Below are 18,146 nucleotides of genomic sequence, written 5' to 3'. Positions count from 1 at the left end.
TTAAAAATAAAAATAAAAGATACAAAACATAATAAGACATAAAAGCAAGAGCCACTTAAGCTCTCTTCATTTTTAAACTCTTACGAACTTTCTTTTATTTTTTCTTTTTCGATTAACACTTATATTTAACATTCACAAGGTGCGCGCCAGATGATTGTCCGGAAGTGCAATAGTATCCACTCAGATGACTTTCGTATTAACAACTAACGTCATGTTTGATTGTGAACTAAATAATGGAATAATGGCTTTAGATCTCACTTATTTCATCAAACATGGTTTAATTAAGCCAGACTAAGACGGAATAAGCCGATCTTTAGACCAGACTAAATTGGCCTAAACTAAACTAGCTCTCTAGATGATTTAATTTTAATTGAGTATGAGGCCTAACTTTTCATTATTTTTATTATTTTTAATCACTTTTTAAGAAATATAAAATAGGTAATTTTTTTTTCATTTACGTATAACGAAACTTATAACTTTATCAATTATAAAATCAATATTTTTTAAATGACATAACTTTCTAAATCAACAAAATATGCAATCTAAAAAATAGTTAAATAAAATATTTTTTAAATTGTACTACAAAATAATAAATTTTTTGTTCATCAATCTAACACATTTATAACAAATAAATTAGTACACATGTAACTTTAATTAAATAAGATTCATTAAATACAATGTGCTTTTCTAAGATATAGAATTAATTTATACATAACTCGTTTTCTTGTACAATTTCTTTCAATCAAAATTAAAAGAAAAAAATACAAAGAATAATTTTATTATTGTTATTACAAATTTTGTAGGACAAAATAATTTGTAATATCAAATCATACTTTAAGCCATCAAATTCTTGTCAAACAAGGAATAATTTTAGTCAAGGTATAACTTTAGATATCAACCAAACATGAATAATTTAGATCGGCCTAAGTTAGAATAATAAAGTTAGGCCTCATTAATTTTAGTCCACAACCAAACATGACCTAAGTGCATTACAAGAGACTAAAAAATAAAAATAATTAGTTAAGTATTAACCAAGTTAATATTTTTGCTGAAATAATTTGTTTAATATTTTATAAAAATACAAAACCACACATCATATTTTTCATAATATATATCTAAACAACTACAATTATGTTGAAACTAATTATCTAGTTTAAGTATTTATATTTACGAACCTCTCTAAATCTCATTACTTTTTTCTCTCTGTTGATAGAGACTTGTAGTCAGCATCAAGTCATCAACCAAGACCAGAATTCTTATCACCTAAGTAACTCAAATTTTGAGTTTAGATCTGAACCGTCGATATGTTTTGGCACAACTATCAAAGAAGCCCGTGCATTCTACCTTGCACCAGGCTGACTTGGATTCTGATCAGATGGTCCGGGTATAAATTTAAAATTTGAGTTACTTTAGAAGAACTGGACTAACCTAAACCAGCACGAAAAGACGAATCGAAAGCAGAAACCGTAGTCATCTCTTCACTGTTTTCTCCCTCCCCCGACAGAGAAGAGAAAAAATAAACGAGAGATGAGCGCTCAAGGAGTACCGGGTATGGAAGAAGGACACGTGGCGTATCCACGGGGACCTACTTCCCTATCTGTTCCAGGTTTTTTCTTCTTCCTCTTGATTAAACTTTTTTTGAAAGTATAGAGGATCACATATAATAATTAGGTTAGGTAGGTATTGTGCTTGTTTCTTTTACCTCACATAGTGTGCCACAAGTGATCAAGGTGCACCACTTTAAATGATCAGATAATGGGGGCAGGTTGCTTTAATGTTGTTTATTCAATTTGGCAAAAAAGACTCTTGTTTTGTTCGGACTTTAAGTTCTAAAGTACTTCTTGGTGCTAGCAGACAACAAAATGACACTAGTGTGTGACTCATGCTTCATTACCCCTAATGCTTTAATCCTTTATTAGCTTATAAACACTCTACTAGGCATTTCATCCCAATTCAGAACCCAATTCTCTATCAATCTTCTTCCTCTTGCAAGTGCAATTTAATTTCTGTAGGCCATGGATATTTCCTCTTTGGATGGGGAATCAGGTTTGCTCTTTTCTGGGGCTTTTTGTCGAACAGGTTGTACGCAATTGATCATTTGGTGCTGAGTTTGTTAACCGTTGCATTTGGTTTCTTGGATCAGGGGATGGAAACAGCCGACAAACTGAGGTCACAGTCCCTGTCTTTGAATCTGCCTCTGAGGTATTGCTTGAGTCTTTATTTCCTTTGATTTTGTACCGATCAGGCTCATACCTAGAGTTACCAATCAGTTCTGACTAGTTCTGAATCAAAATTGGGATCGATTGGTGAAACTTTTTTCAACCAATGTGAATATTTTAGGTCCTGGAGAAGTTGAAAGAGAAATGGAATAAAGTAAACCACAAACCATACCCGGCAATGTATTCTAGCGTCTTTGGAGGCATTACACTCGATCCAGCTATGATGGTCATCCCGATCGACGATCACATGGTTCACAGGGGTCATGGTGTTTTTGACACAGCAATGCTCTTGGACGGGTATGAATTAGGAATTGTAATTAATTCTAGGTCATATTATCAAAAGATAATCAGTAATTCATGGTATTTGTAAATATATTAAATATTTCAGATGTTTGCTATTACATGTAATTGTTGATCATTAGTTTGTTGGGCTTAACCTTGGTTTTTAATAAATGTGTCATTTGCAAACTAACCCAAAAGTACCTGCTCAAAAGACCTTTAATCATATTCTATTTTATTTTTGACTGATAAATAATTTTGCAGTTTTTTGTATGAACTGGATACTCACTTGGATCGATTTCTGAGATCAGCGTGTAATGCAAAAATTAATCCTCCTTTTTCCCGTGAGACCTTGAGAAGTATTCTGATCCAAATGACAGCTTCTTCAAAGTGTAAAAGAGGCTCCATTCGCTACTGGCTAAGTGCAGGTTAGTCCCTTTTATGGAGTAAAAAAGCTTCTTAATTTCATGCAAAAGAGAACTGGACGGAAAAGTACATTATGCCATAATTGTTTATTTATGATACATTGATACTGCAAAACAACCTTCAGGATGGGCTCAGATCAGCAGTTTTGTTAATAATTATTAGAGTGAGGCTATGGTGCTATGCATAGCGCATATTGGTCCGTACTATGGATCAATATCTCCATTTTCAACATGATCTCCATATGAAAATCTATTTTAGAATTTTTTACTATTTTTTTAGATAGATAGAAAATCACTTGATCCAAAAATTTTAGACCATTCAAATGTAGTGATTTCCTACCTATCTAAAAAATACTAAAAAAAATATATCACATTTAGTCTGCAAGTACATTTTCAAATGGACATCATGTTAAACGGTTCACATCAACTGTTTGGAGTTTGAAAATATTGATCCATAGTACGGACCAATGTGCGCTATGCATAGTACCAAGGCCTCACTCTAATTATTATGTTAGATTACCTCAATAACATGATACAGTATAAACTTTCTTGGCTTCGTATGAGCCAAATTTATCCTGAGTTGCAAATAAGCTGCCTAATAACAACAACAACAAAGCCTCTAGTCCCAAACAAGTTAGGGTAGGCTAGAAATGAAACCCAATCGGAGGTGAGGGTTTCATTTCCATAAAGAGGCTGTATTTTACATGGCTCACCATGCCTATCACAACCCTCCTCCTTTTTCTTGGCTTGGCTTGGGACAGGCTGTGTAGAAACTGCACACGCCTATCATGTAAACTGCCCATACACCCAATTTTTGCTTGTTGGGGACTCAGTTTAGCTTCAATTTTGCAATTGATCCCCAGAAAGTTGGCCAAAAGAGAAAAATTAAAAGACAATAAATAAAAAATAAGGGTTGAAAAACTGGTGAAATAAGTTTGCATGCTATACCTCCCAGCACAAGATAGTTGCGTCAGTATTATACCTCACATGATTATGGCATCTTAATCTTTGTATGAATTGCACTGGTAATCAGAAGAGAGATACAGGTATGTAGAAACTGAGAAACAAGCTTATTTTATTTTCATTATCTGTGCCTTGATATAAAACACTGTATTTATAAGGGAACTTTACAACATAACAACCTACGGAACAACTAACTAATTTTTTGCTTTAGAATCTTAATTACATGTGTTTGACCTGGTCAACTAATTGACCCTTTGACTCGTCTAATATTTTGGTTATTACCTTAAATGTATAATATACCACAAATGAACCCTGCATGTGGACCCAGGTCCCGGAGATTTCCTTCTCTCCTCCAGAGGCTGCCCCCAATCCGCATTTTATGCTGTGGTAATTTCTGACAACTACTCCCAGTGCAAACATGGAGTCAAGGCTGTAACTTCAACTGTCCCCATGAAACCCCCTCTATTCGCCACCGTAAAAAATGTTAATTATCTCCCGAACGTTCTGTCGATCATGGAGGCTGAGGAGAGAGGCGCATTCGCCTCAATTTGGGTAGATGAACAGGAGTTCATTGCCGAGGGCCCTAATGTAAATGTGGCATTTATTACCAAAGATAGAGACTTGGTGCTCCCTTCATTCGATAAGATTCTCAGCGGATGCACTGCTAAGAAACTTCTTGTATTAGCGAGTAAATTGGTCGAGACGGGTTTATTGAGGAGCGTGAAAAATGAGAGAATTACAGTTGCCGAGGCAAAGGAGTCAGTTGAGATGATGTATGTGGGGAGTGGGCTCCCTATTTTGTCTATTGTCGAATGGGATGGGGTTCCTGTTGGAGACGGTAAAGTTTTTTTTTTTTTATTAAAAGGATAAATTATTTTTGTTGTTTGCATCTTGGTTGCTCTGCAAATTATTTTAATTAAAAGCATAAATTAAATGCATAAGTTATTTTTTCATTAAAAGCATAAATTATTAATGGTTTGCATCTTGGCTGATCTGAAAAATTGGTAATATTTACATAAAACCCTAATGCAGTTGTCATGAACTATGCTCATTTCAAAATAAATTATCACCCCCCATCCCCTTTATCTAACTAAACCCAATTAAGTTGATAACTGAACAATTGGTTATGTCAAACAAATTTATATGCTGACACCAGCATTTATCTGTTTGTGTTCTAGCTGCTATTGATATCTGGCAAAAGTAATGTCTCATTTTTGCAGTTACGTAGTTTCTTGGAAGTGCACAAAATTATTAGTCTTAAAAAAAGTACAAACCAAATTGCTTTTGTGAACTAATTATCATTATTATTTGTTCTTTGTAGGACAAGTGGGAAAATTAACTCTAGCTCTGTCTGATCTGCTCTGGGATGACATGTGCTCTGGCCCTGAGAGAACACCTGTGCCATATGATTAAGCAACTCAGACAATAATTATCAGTTAAGTATTGAAATTATCATCGGATTAGTTCTATGATTTCTTTAAGAGCGTGCTGATCGTCCTTTTATATATGTTAATTGTTAACATTGTGTTTGTCTGTGTATTGCATGTATGTGCCGATGTTGTGTTTGTGTCAATATATATATATTTCTTTTTTTGAGATAAAAGTGGGTCTACCTACCAATAACCAATTTCCATTAGAAACCAGAAAAGAGTTTAGTGGAAACATGGTGTTTGTGTCATTAAATAATATAATATCATTTTATTGCCCAAAAAAGGGGAATTTAGGAGTGATTATGATCAAGATCTCATCTATGTTACCAAGAAACATCCATTCAGCAATAACAATTGTGAATTTGCCCAAACCACATAAACTTGTTTTCTAAGATTGTCTTATTGAATTCGCCGAATTATCATGAAGCTTTTTCAGAAATATTAGAGCGAGTCTATGGTACTATGCATATTACGATTTGGTCCGTGCTACGGCTCAATATTCGACTTTTCAAAATCTTAACGGTCGATCCGAACCGTTCATCTTGTTCTCCATATTAATATGTGTTTGGAGACCAAATTTTACATTTTTTGAAATTTTTTTACTATTTTTTTTAGATTTATTGAAAATCACTGTTTTTGGATGGTCCAGAATTTTCAGATCAAGTGATTTTCTAAATAGCTAAAAAAATAGTAAAAAAATTTCAAAAAATGTAAAATTTGGTCTCCAAATACATATTAATATGGAGAATAAGATCAACGGTTCGGATCGACCATTAGAATTTTAAAAACTCGAATATTGAACCGTAGCACGGACCAACCCGTGATATGCATAGTACCATAGACTGACTCGAAATATTAACTGGGAAAGGTATATTGGTCTAGAGCATCTATATTCATGAAGTTAGACTGAAATTAGAATAGAAATAACTAAAATAAATGTAAAATTTATTTCAAAGGTACTGCACTAATACAAGTAATTTGATTGTTTTACCGTTCAGAAACTGAATAAAATTCTTAGAAATTAATTCATGAGAGCGAATAAAAATTAATATTTTTTCTTTTAACAAGGTGACGTGTACGTGCACTGGTATTGGGAATGTTGGTTTAGAAACAAAATATGTCTATCTAATTCTAAAAGAGTGGGTTTATAATGGTAGTAAAAAAATTCGCTAGCTTATATTATATAAGAGCTATTTTGTATCTATTATTTAATAATAGTGTAATTGGTAAATGTAAAATTAAAAATAATATGTTGAAATATTTCATTTAATCAAATGATGTTCATAATGACGGTGGAATTGATTTATCCAACATTTCATATCATTTCGTTTAATTCCTAATTTATATCTTTTAAAAAAATCAGACTAATAAATTACATAATTTTTATATGTTTTATAATATCACGTGCATATTGTGTTTAGAGTACTTTATTTAGTAGCTTGTTGTTTATTTGAGCTGCAATTATATAAATTATTATTTTATTTGATAAATACTCTATAAGTTCACTTTTCATTTAAATTAACAGATATGACTAACTTTAACGAATACAAGTATGAATGTGTGCCCTATATATTGAGGTAACTACCTAACAACCCTTCCTCTTTGAGAAAATTACTGCATTGTACGCTTTCTTCATTCTGAGATATTTATTTCAAGTAGAATGGATAATATTTGAACTGTTTGCTTAATTTCAAAGGCGAAAGATCCGGATTTAGCTTAAAAAGATCTGCTTAACCCTCTACGAAGTGAATTCGTATCCTTTGCATTAACTCAGAAGAGAATTTTTTGAGTTAATGAATCTTGATCTTCTGATCTGTTTTAAGATTCGTGCAGACTAAATTTGCACTAATATTAAAGGACCTCGTATATCATAAGCAGAGGCCTGATTGACTCCATTTAAAATCAGACTGTTCAGATTTATTAACTCAAAAGATTCCATTTGAGTTAATGCAGAGGATACACATTCCTAGGAAGTAGGAACCACGTGATTTATTAATTTGCACAATTGTAGACACTAGACAATAGCCGGAATTAGGGTTGCAAACAAAACAAATCAAACCAAATCAAATTTATCCTGGTTTGAGTTTGAATAAGATTCGAACTGAACTGGTTTGATTTATTTCAAAACAAACTTCAATCGAACGAGTTAATTGCGAATTACGAATTTTTTCGAACCGAAGTCAATTGAATTACGAAATATGAATTTTTTTGGCAGTCCTAATTATACCGGTAGTTTATATAGCCCTAGTCATTAGAGTTGCCAAAAAAAACTATATTTATAAAGTTTGGAAACGGCCACAACCCTTCTTTTTTTATTTCTTTAATTTTTGTTTCTTTTATTCTCCATTTTTTTATTTTCTGATTTATATCATTATATGTATGAAGATATTCATTTTTTTTTATATGTATAGAGATTTGAACGGTACATGTTAATTTGAGATTCGAATCTAAATAGTTCGCGAATCAATTTCAAACGAACTATATTCAATTTGAGTTTGAATTTGAATAAGATTCGAAATGAACTAGTTTGATTTATTTCATAACGAACTAATTTCAAATTGAATTAATTACAATTTTTTTCCGAATGAAATTCAAATCGAATCACGAACTATGAACCTTTTGTGCAGCCCTAGCCGGAATGTTGTGCATTTATTGAAAATTGAATACTTCATTAATTTGAATAATGGTCAGAATGCTGTGCATTTATATTTAATCCAATATGATCATATGAAAAAAATATATATATATTTGTGCTACAAATTGACTGGCGCGGAGCTTACTTTGACCAAATCATTATATAATCCATCATTATTTAGCAGCTCATAGGCTGATATTTTATTCATAACATTAAAACAAATTAAATTAAACTGGTAACATCAATTTTATAAATTTCCAAGCGAGTCATAATGATTCATTGCAGTTTAATAAGGGGTTAGTCGCAATAAATTTTTGTTATTTTTGAAATTTTTGTAAAATTAATGCTATCAATTATTATTTTTTAATTGCTATGAAAAAAGTGACATAGCGTATTGGCGCATTGACGTGACATGACGACGTGTTATTAATCAAACCTTTCAATTGTTAATAGAGAAATTTAGATATATACCCATCATAACTTCTTCAACTAGATATTTCCCCATCAAAATATGAAAATTAGTTATTTCTCCATCAAAACTCCCTCATTTTATTAATATCCCCATTTTACGTTTTAATCACTTAAAATAAACATTAATATGAACAACAAATTAATAAGACAATTTTGCCCTTCTTCCCGACCTCTTCTTCCCTTCCTTTTCTTTTACCAGTATATATGAATTATGTTGAATGGAATGTCCGATTCCTCCGCCCATAACCACTTCATGCGTACTTGATTCAGAAGGTAGCTCTTTTCGTCAACTAGGCTTTTTCACTCTGACAGTTCATTCCATATATACAGCCTTTAATACTTCTTTTATTCAACGTAAACTCAACTCCTGCAACTCCTATGCCCTAGCAACTAGAAATGAGATTTTCCACACAAAATAAAAAAAATAGAATTGGCTTCCCTAAATTAACTCAAATTTTGAGCTTGAATTAGAACCGTTCGATCTGCTCTGACACGAATATTAAAAGAGCACGTGCATTCCACTTCATACCGGATTGTCTCGAATTAGATAGGACAGTTTGGATCTAAACTCAAATTTTGAGTTACTTTAGAGGATCCAGACCCCTAGCAACCATAGTAACCAGATATGCGTTTTATTCGCGTTTAATTCGCGAATAAAACGTTTTTATGAGGTTACCGCACCGAATAGCGAACTATTCGGTTGACCGAACCTTTGACCGAATAAAACGCGAATTTTACGAATAAAACGCGGATTTTACGAATAAAACGCGGATTTCACAAATCATTCGGGATTTACATAATACTTTAAAAAAATTATTTTTTGGGCCACTGCCAGGCTGCCAGCAGGCCACGAGTCTCATTGAAAAGATGACTCTTTGACCAAGTCCAAGTGGTATCTATTTCTCATGCACTCAACCTTGTTTTATAGGAACCTTAGCGCCTCTTTACTTTATTTCTTGCATGTGGGATTTAGGTGGCGGCAGGAAGTAGAAACCGGACAAGGTTTTTGCTCCCAGTTTTTATGGGCTTGTTTATTTGATGGACCTAATTCTATATAAACGGAAGTTCAAAAGTCCAAAATTTTAATATCATATATTAATAGGTCTAATTTCTGATATAAACTCAATTTATAATTCCGAATTATTCCCGAATTATACCCGAATTATACCCGAATTATACTGATTTGGTGTTTACAAAAACGAATTATTTCCGAATTATACCCGAATCACGAATTTTTGACTCTGCCGAACCTTTCCCGAACTATTAAATTGTCACTATGCTAGCAACTAAGGGCCCAATTAGACTTTTTTTACAATACACCTAATTAGCTCATCATTGAAAGCGCTGATGAACTGAAACCTTGTTTATCTTGAGCATTCGGCAAATTAAGCCTGATGTTGCTTCTTCCATCAATTCATTGGTCAGCTAACAGATTGAGAAAGAAATATTCATACACAGAGAAGAAGGAAATAAAAACTCTTGATAAACTAACAAAGAGTTTTAAGTATGGTTCGGGATATGATAGGCCCTTTCCCTGTTGGAAGTTGGAACATCCTATTGTTGTCATCCTGAGTAGGACAAAGTGAGTTTCATTTCACGGAAGAGATTAAGTATGCACTGAAACTAGTAAAAAAATGCATCCAAAGCAATAGGTTTCTGGAGAACACTGTACAAGTAGAAACGCACAAAGCGACGATACAGAGTACAAATTAGCAAAGTGAGGTAGTTAATACACAAAGTAGGGGGGTAAATTTAGAACATCTTTAGAGGGCTTTGATTTAATTGAGTGGACTGAAATTCTTTCTATCATTAGTGTTACCTCCTTTATTTCTCCTCATGATCAGCTCCTTTGAAGATGGGACCACACGGGGAAGTTTACTACTCACTCTATGTATAAATTCTTAAACTTTAGAGGTGTGATCCCATTATCTCAAGATATAATCTGGTGGAGTCTCCCAGTATCACAAAAAAATAGAGTTTTTTTTATGGTTAACTGCACACAATTCCATCTTAACTAAAGATAACCTTTCAGTCAGAGGATAGCCTGGAGATCAAACCTGTCAGTTCTGCCCCCTCCCTGAAACTATCTCACATCTTTTTTTTACATGCACAGTAGCACAACAAGTTTAGTTTTGGTTGGGTAAAAGTCAAAATGTCATGCATGATTGGCACACTTTTGCAGATATCCTTATTTTTGCTTGTAACTTGCCTACTTCAGACATAATTTGTTTCCTAATTGTTTTATGTGCCGTCTGTTGGACTCTATGAAAATATCAGAACGATAGTTGTTTCAATAATTGTGCTGCTAAAACAGCTAGAACTTTACTTCTCCAAATTAAATCATTACTTTCTTATTGGGCAGGAAATGTTAAAGCCAGGATCTAGCAGAGAATTGAAGAATAGCTGCCTGTCCTTGAAGAGGCCATCCCCTTAGCTCATTACATGCCCTTGGAGCTCGTTCCGTACCAGCCACTAGAGTCTACCTCTGCCCCATGACAACACAACATCCACTACCTTTTTTGTATCTAGATCACTACCTTAGCCCCATGATGAGTGGCTTAATTGCAGCCTCTTTAGTTTACTTTTGGAGTTTAAGAACCTCTCTGATATGACTTGTTGTTATGTTGTTATGGATTCTTGTTATTAGATGCTATATTCCTCCATCACTAGTAGTATGAGGTGATTGAACATTGCTATTGGCTAGTATGCTGGTAGTTAACCTTTTGTAATTATGTTTTCCTCGTAATGGAAAATGGACTTTTGCCTCTTTAAAAAAAAATTAGCAAAGTGATATACATATCAAAAAGAAGAGCGAGAGAGAAGATCGATGAGAGAGGCGAAGGCCTATTGTTGAGAGAGAACAAAACAAAATATGCTGGCGCAAGTGATTTCTTTTTAAATTTTGAACAAGGGTATATTAGTCATTTTTCTTTAAATAATTATTTGTTTTAGTATTTTCGATAATATTTATCTTATTAAAATGTAGAATGAGGATATTAATAAAATGAGTGAGTTTTGATGAGACAATAACTAATTTTTATATTTTGATGGAGAAATATTTAATTGAAGAAGTTATGAATATGATGGACATATATCTAAATTTCTCTTGTTAATATAATATCTCTTGTAACAGCACCTCTCATTATCCACTCTTTTAATCCAAAGAAAGCGATGGGCGCGATGTTTTATCAACTTTCTACGTAGATCCGGTGTTTCTAGGATCTTCTCCAATTGACAAATCATCATAAAGAGTCACAGATGATTCCATTCCAGGGAACCTTTGGGTTTAGATCTAAATATCTAATGGTTATAAACTGATATGAGAATTTTAGTGTGAAAGTTTCAAATTTAATCTGGACCATGCGATCTGAAATGAGCTGTCTGGATTTTACACGACTCACGTAAAATTGGAGAGGATCCCAATCCAATCCCAGTGCCTAAGGAGTGCGTATCCTCTGGGATATCTCAACTTTTGCGTGACCGACGTGTCCGGTAACTAGCTCGGCCCATTGCCATCCCTTTCTGAATGGGGGGTGATGTAGGGAGTCAGTGTCATGTGGGCTTTGAAATTCGTGTAGAACGTCTTTAAACGGTTAGGATTTTCCATAAAGTCACGCAAAAGTTTGAGATATCTCAGAGGATACGAATTCGTGCCCCTAAGGCATAACACTAAACCTGGACGCACGTTAACCGTCCGATCGGCTTCCAACCATCCAGATGCGTCTCCTTTAATGTCAATTTCTTGCCGACTGGTATGTGGTATCCACTAATTCTAAAAAGAAGAAGAATATATACGCTACTTGCTTAACCTAAACATTAAAATAATAACGTGCTAGAATATAATATAGTACCAGCTTGACAATAATTAAATATACTAACTAAAACAAAATCTCTTCCGTGAAGATTTGCTACAGCTACAAAATAAACATTTATTTCCTCAAGGAGTATTAAATAATCAAGGGAATTGGACAAACATATAATTAATTGGAAAGGGGTAATCAATGAGCCTCTAATTTGGGAAACAAAATCTCTGTATAATTCTACTTGAACTTGTTCATGTGAACTCAATATTTTATTCCATAAAAAACACAACATTTTTGGAAAGGGGTAATCAATGCGTATACCGACAGTTCCTATTCATCATATATTAAAACTATAAGGGTAAAGCTAGTGTGTGACATGCTCACCAAGAAAGTTTGGTGAGCATAACTCCAAAAGTATATCGGATCGACGTCAAATGTCAAATCCAAACCGTTGAAATTCATGTACTTCATGAGTGATGCATATACATGCAAAATTTTAAAAGTTTCGAGTTTATTTGCTACACGGTCAAGTGGTCAAAGAAATAATAAAAATTGAATATATAAAATAACTTATAATAAAATGTTCATTTCTTTGACCACTTGACCGTGTAACAAATAAACTCGAAACTTTCAAAATTTTGGATATATATGCATCACTCATGAAGTATATGAATTTCAACGGTTTGGATTTGACATTTGACGTCGATCCGATATACTTTTGGAGTTATGCTCACCAAACTTTCTTGGTGAGCATGTCACACGCTAGCTTTACTCAAACTATAATATCACCATGATAAGCTAATACGATTACAATAAAATAATATTCACTTTATGATATGATTCTTACTTTCTTACAAAAAAATGTTATATTTTTTATCTAACTTTATGAATTTTAATGTCCAATTTGTTTTTGCAATAAAACTTACAGACTTATTATTACACCTTAAATTAAATAATAATAATCTCAACCCAAGATGTGAAGTGTTAAGGTGTGAAGCTTTAATTTGGGTAAAACTTCATGCATGATGCAGCACACAGACCATATGATGATTTCTATAGTCCGTGCGCTGCTTGAAGCTAAAACTACTCTGTTAAAATCTTTACCCAAAATTGATAAGATTATATTTAACTGTTACAAACTCTTCCAGTTATATATAGAGATAATAGACAAAATATACAATTATTATTGATTACTTGCCTTTTTGTATATTTCCTTAGACAAAAGGTGGCTCCATTCCCACATCTCCACTCGAACTTTTCGTCCCAATTTTTACAAAGTCGTTGCAGAATCAAAGAAAAGCTCCTGCTTTATTCGCCTGTGAGGTATCAGTGAGCGCTTGCTTTGAGTGGAAAGGTTGAATCAAACCATGGAGTTTGCTGATATTTCAATTATCTACCACATTGGATTGGTACTTGGAGTAATATGGATCTTTGTTTCTCTCGGCTGGAATCACAACCAACTTTTCTTCCTCAGCTTCTTTTACCTCTACAAGGTTCGATTTTTTAATTTGTTCTTTGAACTTTTACTTAATTTCAGCCATTTTTTTATTTGGGAATTCACTTTTACAGAAGTTGAACCTTTTCAAATTTATGAGGAAATAAAAAGGTGAAGCTAGGTTCGATTTTTTAATTTGTTCTTTGAACTTTTACTTAATTTCAGCCATTTTTTTATTTGGGAATTCACTTTTACAGAAGTTGAACCTTTTCAAATTTATGAGGAAATAAAAAGGTGAAGCTAGGTTTTAAGTAATACATGTAATAAGAAGTGGGGACTGATTTGAATATACACTAAATTTAGCTGTAATAAAGTGTATTATCTTTAGTAAGATTTCAAAATTGCAATTTATATGTTTGTAGGTGACTGAAAGATATACAATGAGACTGAAAAAGCGTGTCGAACATCTGGAGAGAAGAAATTCCAATCAAAGAAGGGTACATATTGTTTTTCCTTTTTTTCCTTCAATTTTTCAGTTCTTTTCTTAATTAGGTTTGTTTTCCTATTTCTAACACTGTTAAAAATTCTAACATGATCTGATTTTTGTGTTTATCAGGTTCTTTCTGATTCTGAATCAGTGCGCTGGTTAAATTATGCGGCTGAAAAGATGTGGCCTGTTTGCATGCAGGATATTGTGTCACAGCTACTATTACCTATCATACCATATTTCTTGGACAAATACAAACCATGGACAGTGGTATGGTTTTCTAGGTCCCAATTTTTCATTTTTGGCTTTTTTTTTTCTTTCTAATTTTGCAGTCAGTCAAATCTATGAAATAGCAAAAACACCTATCTTTAGTATTTTCATATTCTGTGTTGGATTATTTGTTACCACTTTTGGTACCTCAAAGTTTATGTCATGAATGCAGAGCAAAGCAACTATCAAGAAACTTTACATGGGAAGAAGCCCACCTATGCTCACTGACATGCGGGTCCTTCAGGAATCATCAGATGGTGACCACCTGGTAAACATTTCCACATTGGACATACCAGTATTTTCTTTTTTCAAAATACTTTCGTGGCTAAATAAATAATCAATAAAAGAAATGCCGGAAGTAACCCTGCAGTGCAATATATACTAACACCAAAAGTAATTGTTTTGATGCTTTATTTGTCTGTCAGGTTATGGAGTTAGGAATGAATTTCTTGGCAGCAGACGACATGAGTGCTGTGCTTCAAGCAACACTGAGGAAAAGCATAGGCTTCGGTATAACTGCAAACATGCATATTACTGGTATGCATGTCGAAGGAAAGGTATATCAATCAGTAAACTGTTTGTATTGAACTATACTAACTGCAGTTCTGTGAATTGACCTGATATGATTTATTTTAAAGGTCCTTGTAGGAGTGAAATTTATTCGACGGTGGCCTTTTCTGGGACGCATAAGAATATGCTTTGTCGAGCCTCCTTATTTCCAGATGATAGCAAAACCTCTGGTTAGTCACGGCATGGATGTAACTGAACTTCCCGGAATTTCACAATGGCTTGTAAGGCTTTATCTTTATCTTTTTCCTCTTTTTTTTTCCCCCCAAAACTAGGATGGCTTTGAAAACAACTTCATCCTCTTGTTGTATATCTCCATCTAGATCTTGTTTAGAATATAGGGTAACAATTTTGATCGGGTTTTACAGGACGGTTTGTTAGATGTAGCATTTGGACAAACCCTAGTTGAGGTTAGCCTTTCAACTGCGAACTTCTTTTATTCATCTTCAATTGTTTTATTTTTTTGGAAATTAAAACTTCAAATATTAAGGAAAGTGATTGATTATTTTTTTCTTTGGAAAATGGATGGAACCGCAACAATGGTGCTGTTTCACCAAGGACAGGCTGCTGGAACCTTACCAATGGTGCAGTTCCAGCAGTTTTCGGGCAAATCTGTTGTCCATATGGATTTTAATGTCTGAAAAATACTGGAACCGCAAAATAATCAATCCTTTTCCTGAAGATTTGAATTTTTAGTTTCTAAAAAACTTAAAAAACCCTTCATCTTCACTTGGAAGGTAATTTTAACGTCAGCTGTTGAAGTATTGCCTTCTAAATTGTTGTTGAGTTGTCTTTCAGCCGAATATGCTTGTCATTGATGTGGAAAAATTTGTTTCGGCACCAGCTGATAGTGGTAAGCAAAGTCTATTATTAATTATTGTTGTTGTAAATATTTGCATAAATTATCATCATCATGGTTGTATTACTATTGTGAAAGTATATAATACTTCAATTTTTCAGAGGACTGGTTTTCCATTGATGAGAAGCCTCCTATAGCACATGCACTTCTTGAGATTTTGGAAGGAGCTGATTTGAAGCCGTCTGACATGAATGGTGAGGTTTCATGTACGCGCACACATATTTACTTAAAAATCTGTACTAGTTAAGCCCTTTAGAATTTTACCTGTTTTTGTCAGTACTGGTATATTCATTGGTCATTAATTTTGAACTTTTTAAACATGCATCTTTAGAGAAAGACTAAAATGCCCTTACAGCAACTTAAACATAATTTTTCTGTGTCATTACAAATGCCTTTTCTTCTTGGTATTGCAGGACTAGCTGATCCTTACATTAAAGGCAAAGTTGGTATCTTCAAATTCAAGACAAAAGTTCAAAAGAAGACTTTATGCCCCAAATGGATGGAGGAGTTCAAATTTCCGATCACTTCTTGGGAAACACCTAACGAGCTTCTCCTTGAAATTCATGACAAGGACCCTATGTTTGATGACTTCTTAGGGTATGTATAAGAAATCAAATATAATTTAAATATATCAAGAAAAAACGAACTCTACTCGAATCAAATGAATATAAGTTTATGTTCGCAGAACTTGTGCTATCAACCTCAATGAGTTGAGGGGCGGAGATAGACATGAAAAATGGGTACAGCTAAAAGGTATCAAAATGGGAAGGCTTCGACTTGCAATTACTATAGTTGAAAATGAAGTTGGAAAGGTATATGACATTGTTTTGCTTCATTTATTTCACATCCTTGCATAATCCCATGTTTGGCTTGAAATATTAGCTGATTACTATTTATTTCCATACCTTAAAAATATCCTGACTTCGCAATTATTTCTGAACATGAATGCAATTTTGCAATTATTTCAAGTGATTTTCTACCTATCTAAATATAGTAATTGTTTTGTAAAATTTGTAAAATTTGATCTACAAGTACATTTTCATATGGAGATCATATTGAATGGTTCAAATCGACCATTTGGACTTTGTAAGGGGAGATATTGATCCAAAGTAAGGACCAATGTGCGCTATGCATAGTACCATAGCCTCACTCGTATTGATTTTACTTGAGAATTAATCATATAGTTTTCCTTCTCCAGGGAATAAGGGATCTTCCTGACAATGAAGAAACTACTGAAGAACCTGAAAATGCATCGACAGTTCCAGATCCAGCTGGTACAAATTCATCTCCAATTGAAAAAGCAAAAGCGAGAGATGAATTTGAACCCATTGAGATTGAGGGACAAGACAAGACAAAAATATGGGTGCACCGTCCTGGTCCTAGCGTGTCTCCAACTTTTGAGACCCGAAAAGGCCGGGTCCGCCGAGCTGACACAATAGTTCGCAGCAGAGACGAAAATGCCCCAAGTGTACAACAAACTGATTCTCAGCGTAGCGACACCAGTACTGTTGATGGTGCAATTGATGGTACATCTGAGCCCCCAACCGAGATTGACTATGAGGAAAATTCTAATGTTGTAATCAATTCCGCCGGTGTTGACAAGGATAATTTAGAGGCTCCTAGAAAGGGTAAGAAGGGATTAATGAGCATGTTTAGCAGGAAAGGATCGAAACTGAAGGAAGAGCTAATCCCGGAAAATGATGATACTGATGAATTGATTGGTGATCCTCGTTTAGTTGAAAGTTCACCGATCCAGGTTAGTTCAACCACAGATGACAAATTGTCGGGTCCTACAAACGACGCTAGTTCATGATAACACACTGTATTTTGCATTTTATTGGTGGATTGTTGTGATATTTGTTGTTATGTATATGACTATATGAGAGTGGTACTACTCAGATTGACTTGTACAATTTGTTGCTTTTCTTGTTGTACCTACATAAATAATAAAGTCCATTTGCACATATTTAGGGGGATTGGTTTGTCATTTCACATTTGTACATGTTAACATTGAGCTGTTTTCTGAGAAAACTTTCTTTTTCATGATGGATTATGCGTTTAATGAATTATTCATAAATTGATAAAAGATGTTTTGTATGTTAAAAAAACATTTTAAACAAGGCTACAGTGTAATAATGTCCATAAAATTGGTTTTGAAATTCTCTTAAATTGAATTGAAAAATATTGCTAAGATTGTCAATCCAATTTAACAACCCAAAAAAAGTTGTATTGTCTTTTCAATTTGGCTGTTTAATTAAATGAATTTTAAAAATTTATGAAAGTGAACATGTGAAGATTGTAAA

General features: G+C 33.6%; 2 protein-coding genes across 3 annotated transcripts; both read left to right on the top strand.

Moving 5' to 3' along the window:
- Nucleotides 1-1,465: 1,465 nt before the first annotated feature.
- On the top strand, nt 1,466-5,534 carry LOC144568375 (D-amino-acid transaminase, chloroplastic-like). Of its 2 annotated transcripts, none has more exons than XM_078318707.1 (6): nt 1,466-1,606; nt 2,144-2,202; nt 2,341-2,516; nt 2,763-2,926; nt 4,215-4,724; nt 5,208-5,534. In XM_078318707.1, exons 1-6 carry the CDS (start codon nt 1,528-1,530, stop codon nt 5,297-5,299), a joined length of 1,080 nt encoding a protein of 359 aa, XP_078174833.1. In that variant the 5' UTR covers nt 1,466-1,527; the 3' UTR covers nt 5,300-5,534. The 2 variants fall into 2 exon arrangements, with proteins under 2 accessions (XP_078174833.1, XP_078174834.1); XM_078318708.1 differs by lacking the exon at nt 1,466-1,606 and adding an exon at nt 1,883-2,046.
- Nucleotides 5,535-13,392: 7,858 nt separating this feature from the next.
- LOC144568291 (C2 domain-containing protein At1g53590-like) lies at nt 13,393-17,813 on the top strand. Its single transcript, XM_078318589.1, has 12 exons — nt 13,393-13,718; nt 14,083-14,157; nt 14,277-14,417; nt 14,590-14,685; nt 14,843-14,974; nt 15,056-15,208; nt 15,353-15,394; nt 15,783-15,837; nt 15,945-16,037; nt 16,257-16,440; nt 16,529-16,655; nt 17,042-17,813. Exons 1-12 carry the CDS (start codon nt 13,593-13,595, stop codon nt 17,654-17,656), a joined length of 1,839 nt encoding a protein of 612 aa, XP_078174715.1. The 5' UTR covers nt 13,393-13,592; the 3' UTR covers nt 17,657-17,813.
- The last annotated feature ends 333 nt before the right edge of the window (nt 17,814-18,146 follow it).

This window comes from Carex rostrata, chromosome 17, assembly GCF_964058835.1.
Source record: "Carex rostrata chromosome 17, lpCarRost1.2, whole genome shotgun sequence".
NCBI lineage: Eukaryota > Viridiplantae > Streptophyta > Magnoliopsida > Poales > Cyperaceae > Carex > Carex rostrata.
This window is presented reverse-complemented; position numbering and strand designations above follow the sequence as displayed.

Coding starts and splice junctions, on each gene's coding strand:
- LOC144568375 (XM_078318707.1), top strand. CDS start 1,528: ATGAGCGCTCAAGGAGTACCGGGTATGGAAGAAGGACACGTGGCGTAT. Junction 2,517..2,762: donor ACAGCAATGCTCTTGGACGG/GTATGAATTAGG, acceptor ATAATTTTGCAG/TTTTTTGTATGAACTGGATA. Junction 4,725..5,207: donor TGGGGTTCCTGTTGGAGACG/GTAAAGTTTTTT, acceptor TGTTCTTTGTAG/GACAAGTGGGAAAATTAACT.
- LOC144568291 (XM_078318589.1), top strand. CDS start 13,593: ATGGAGTTTGCTGATATTTCAATTATCTACCACATTGGATTGGTACTT. Junction 14,975..15,055: donor GTATGCATGTCGAAGGAAAG/GTATATCAATCA, acceptor TTTATTTTAAAG/GTCCTTGTAGGAGTGAAATT. Junction 16,656..17,041: donor TTGAAAATGAAGTTGGAAAG/GTATATGACATT, acceptor TTCCTTCTCCAG/GGAATAAGGGATCTTCCTGA.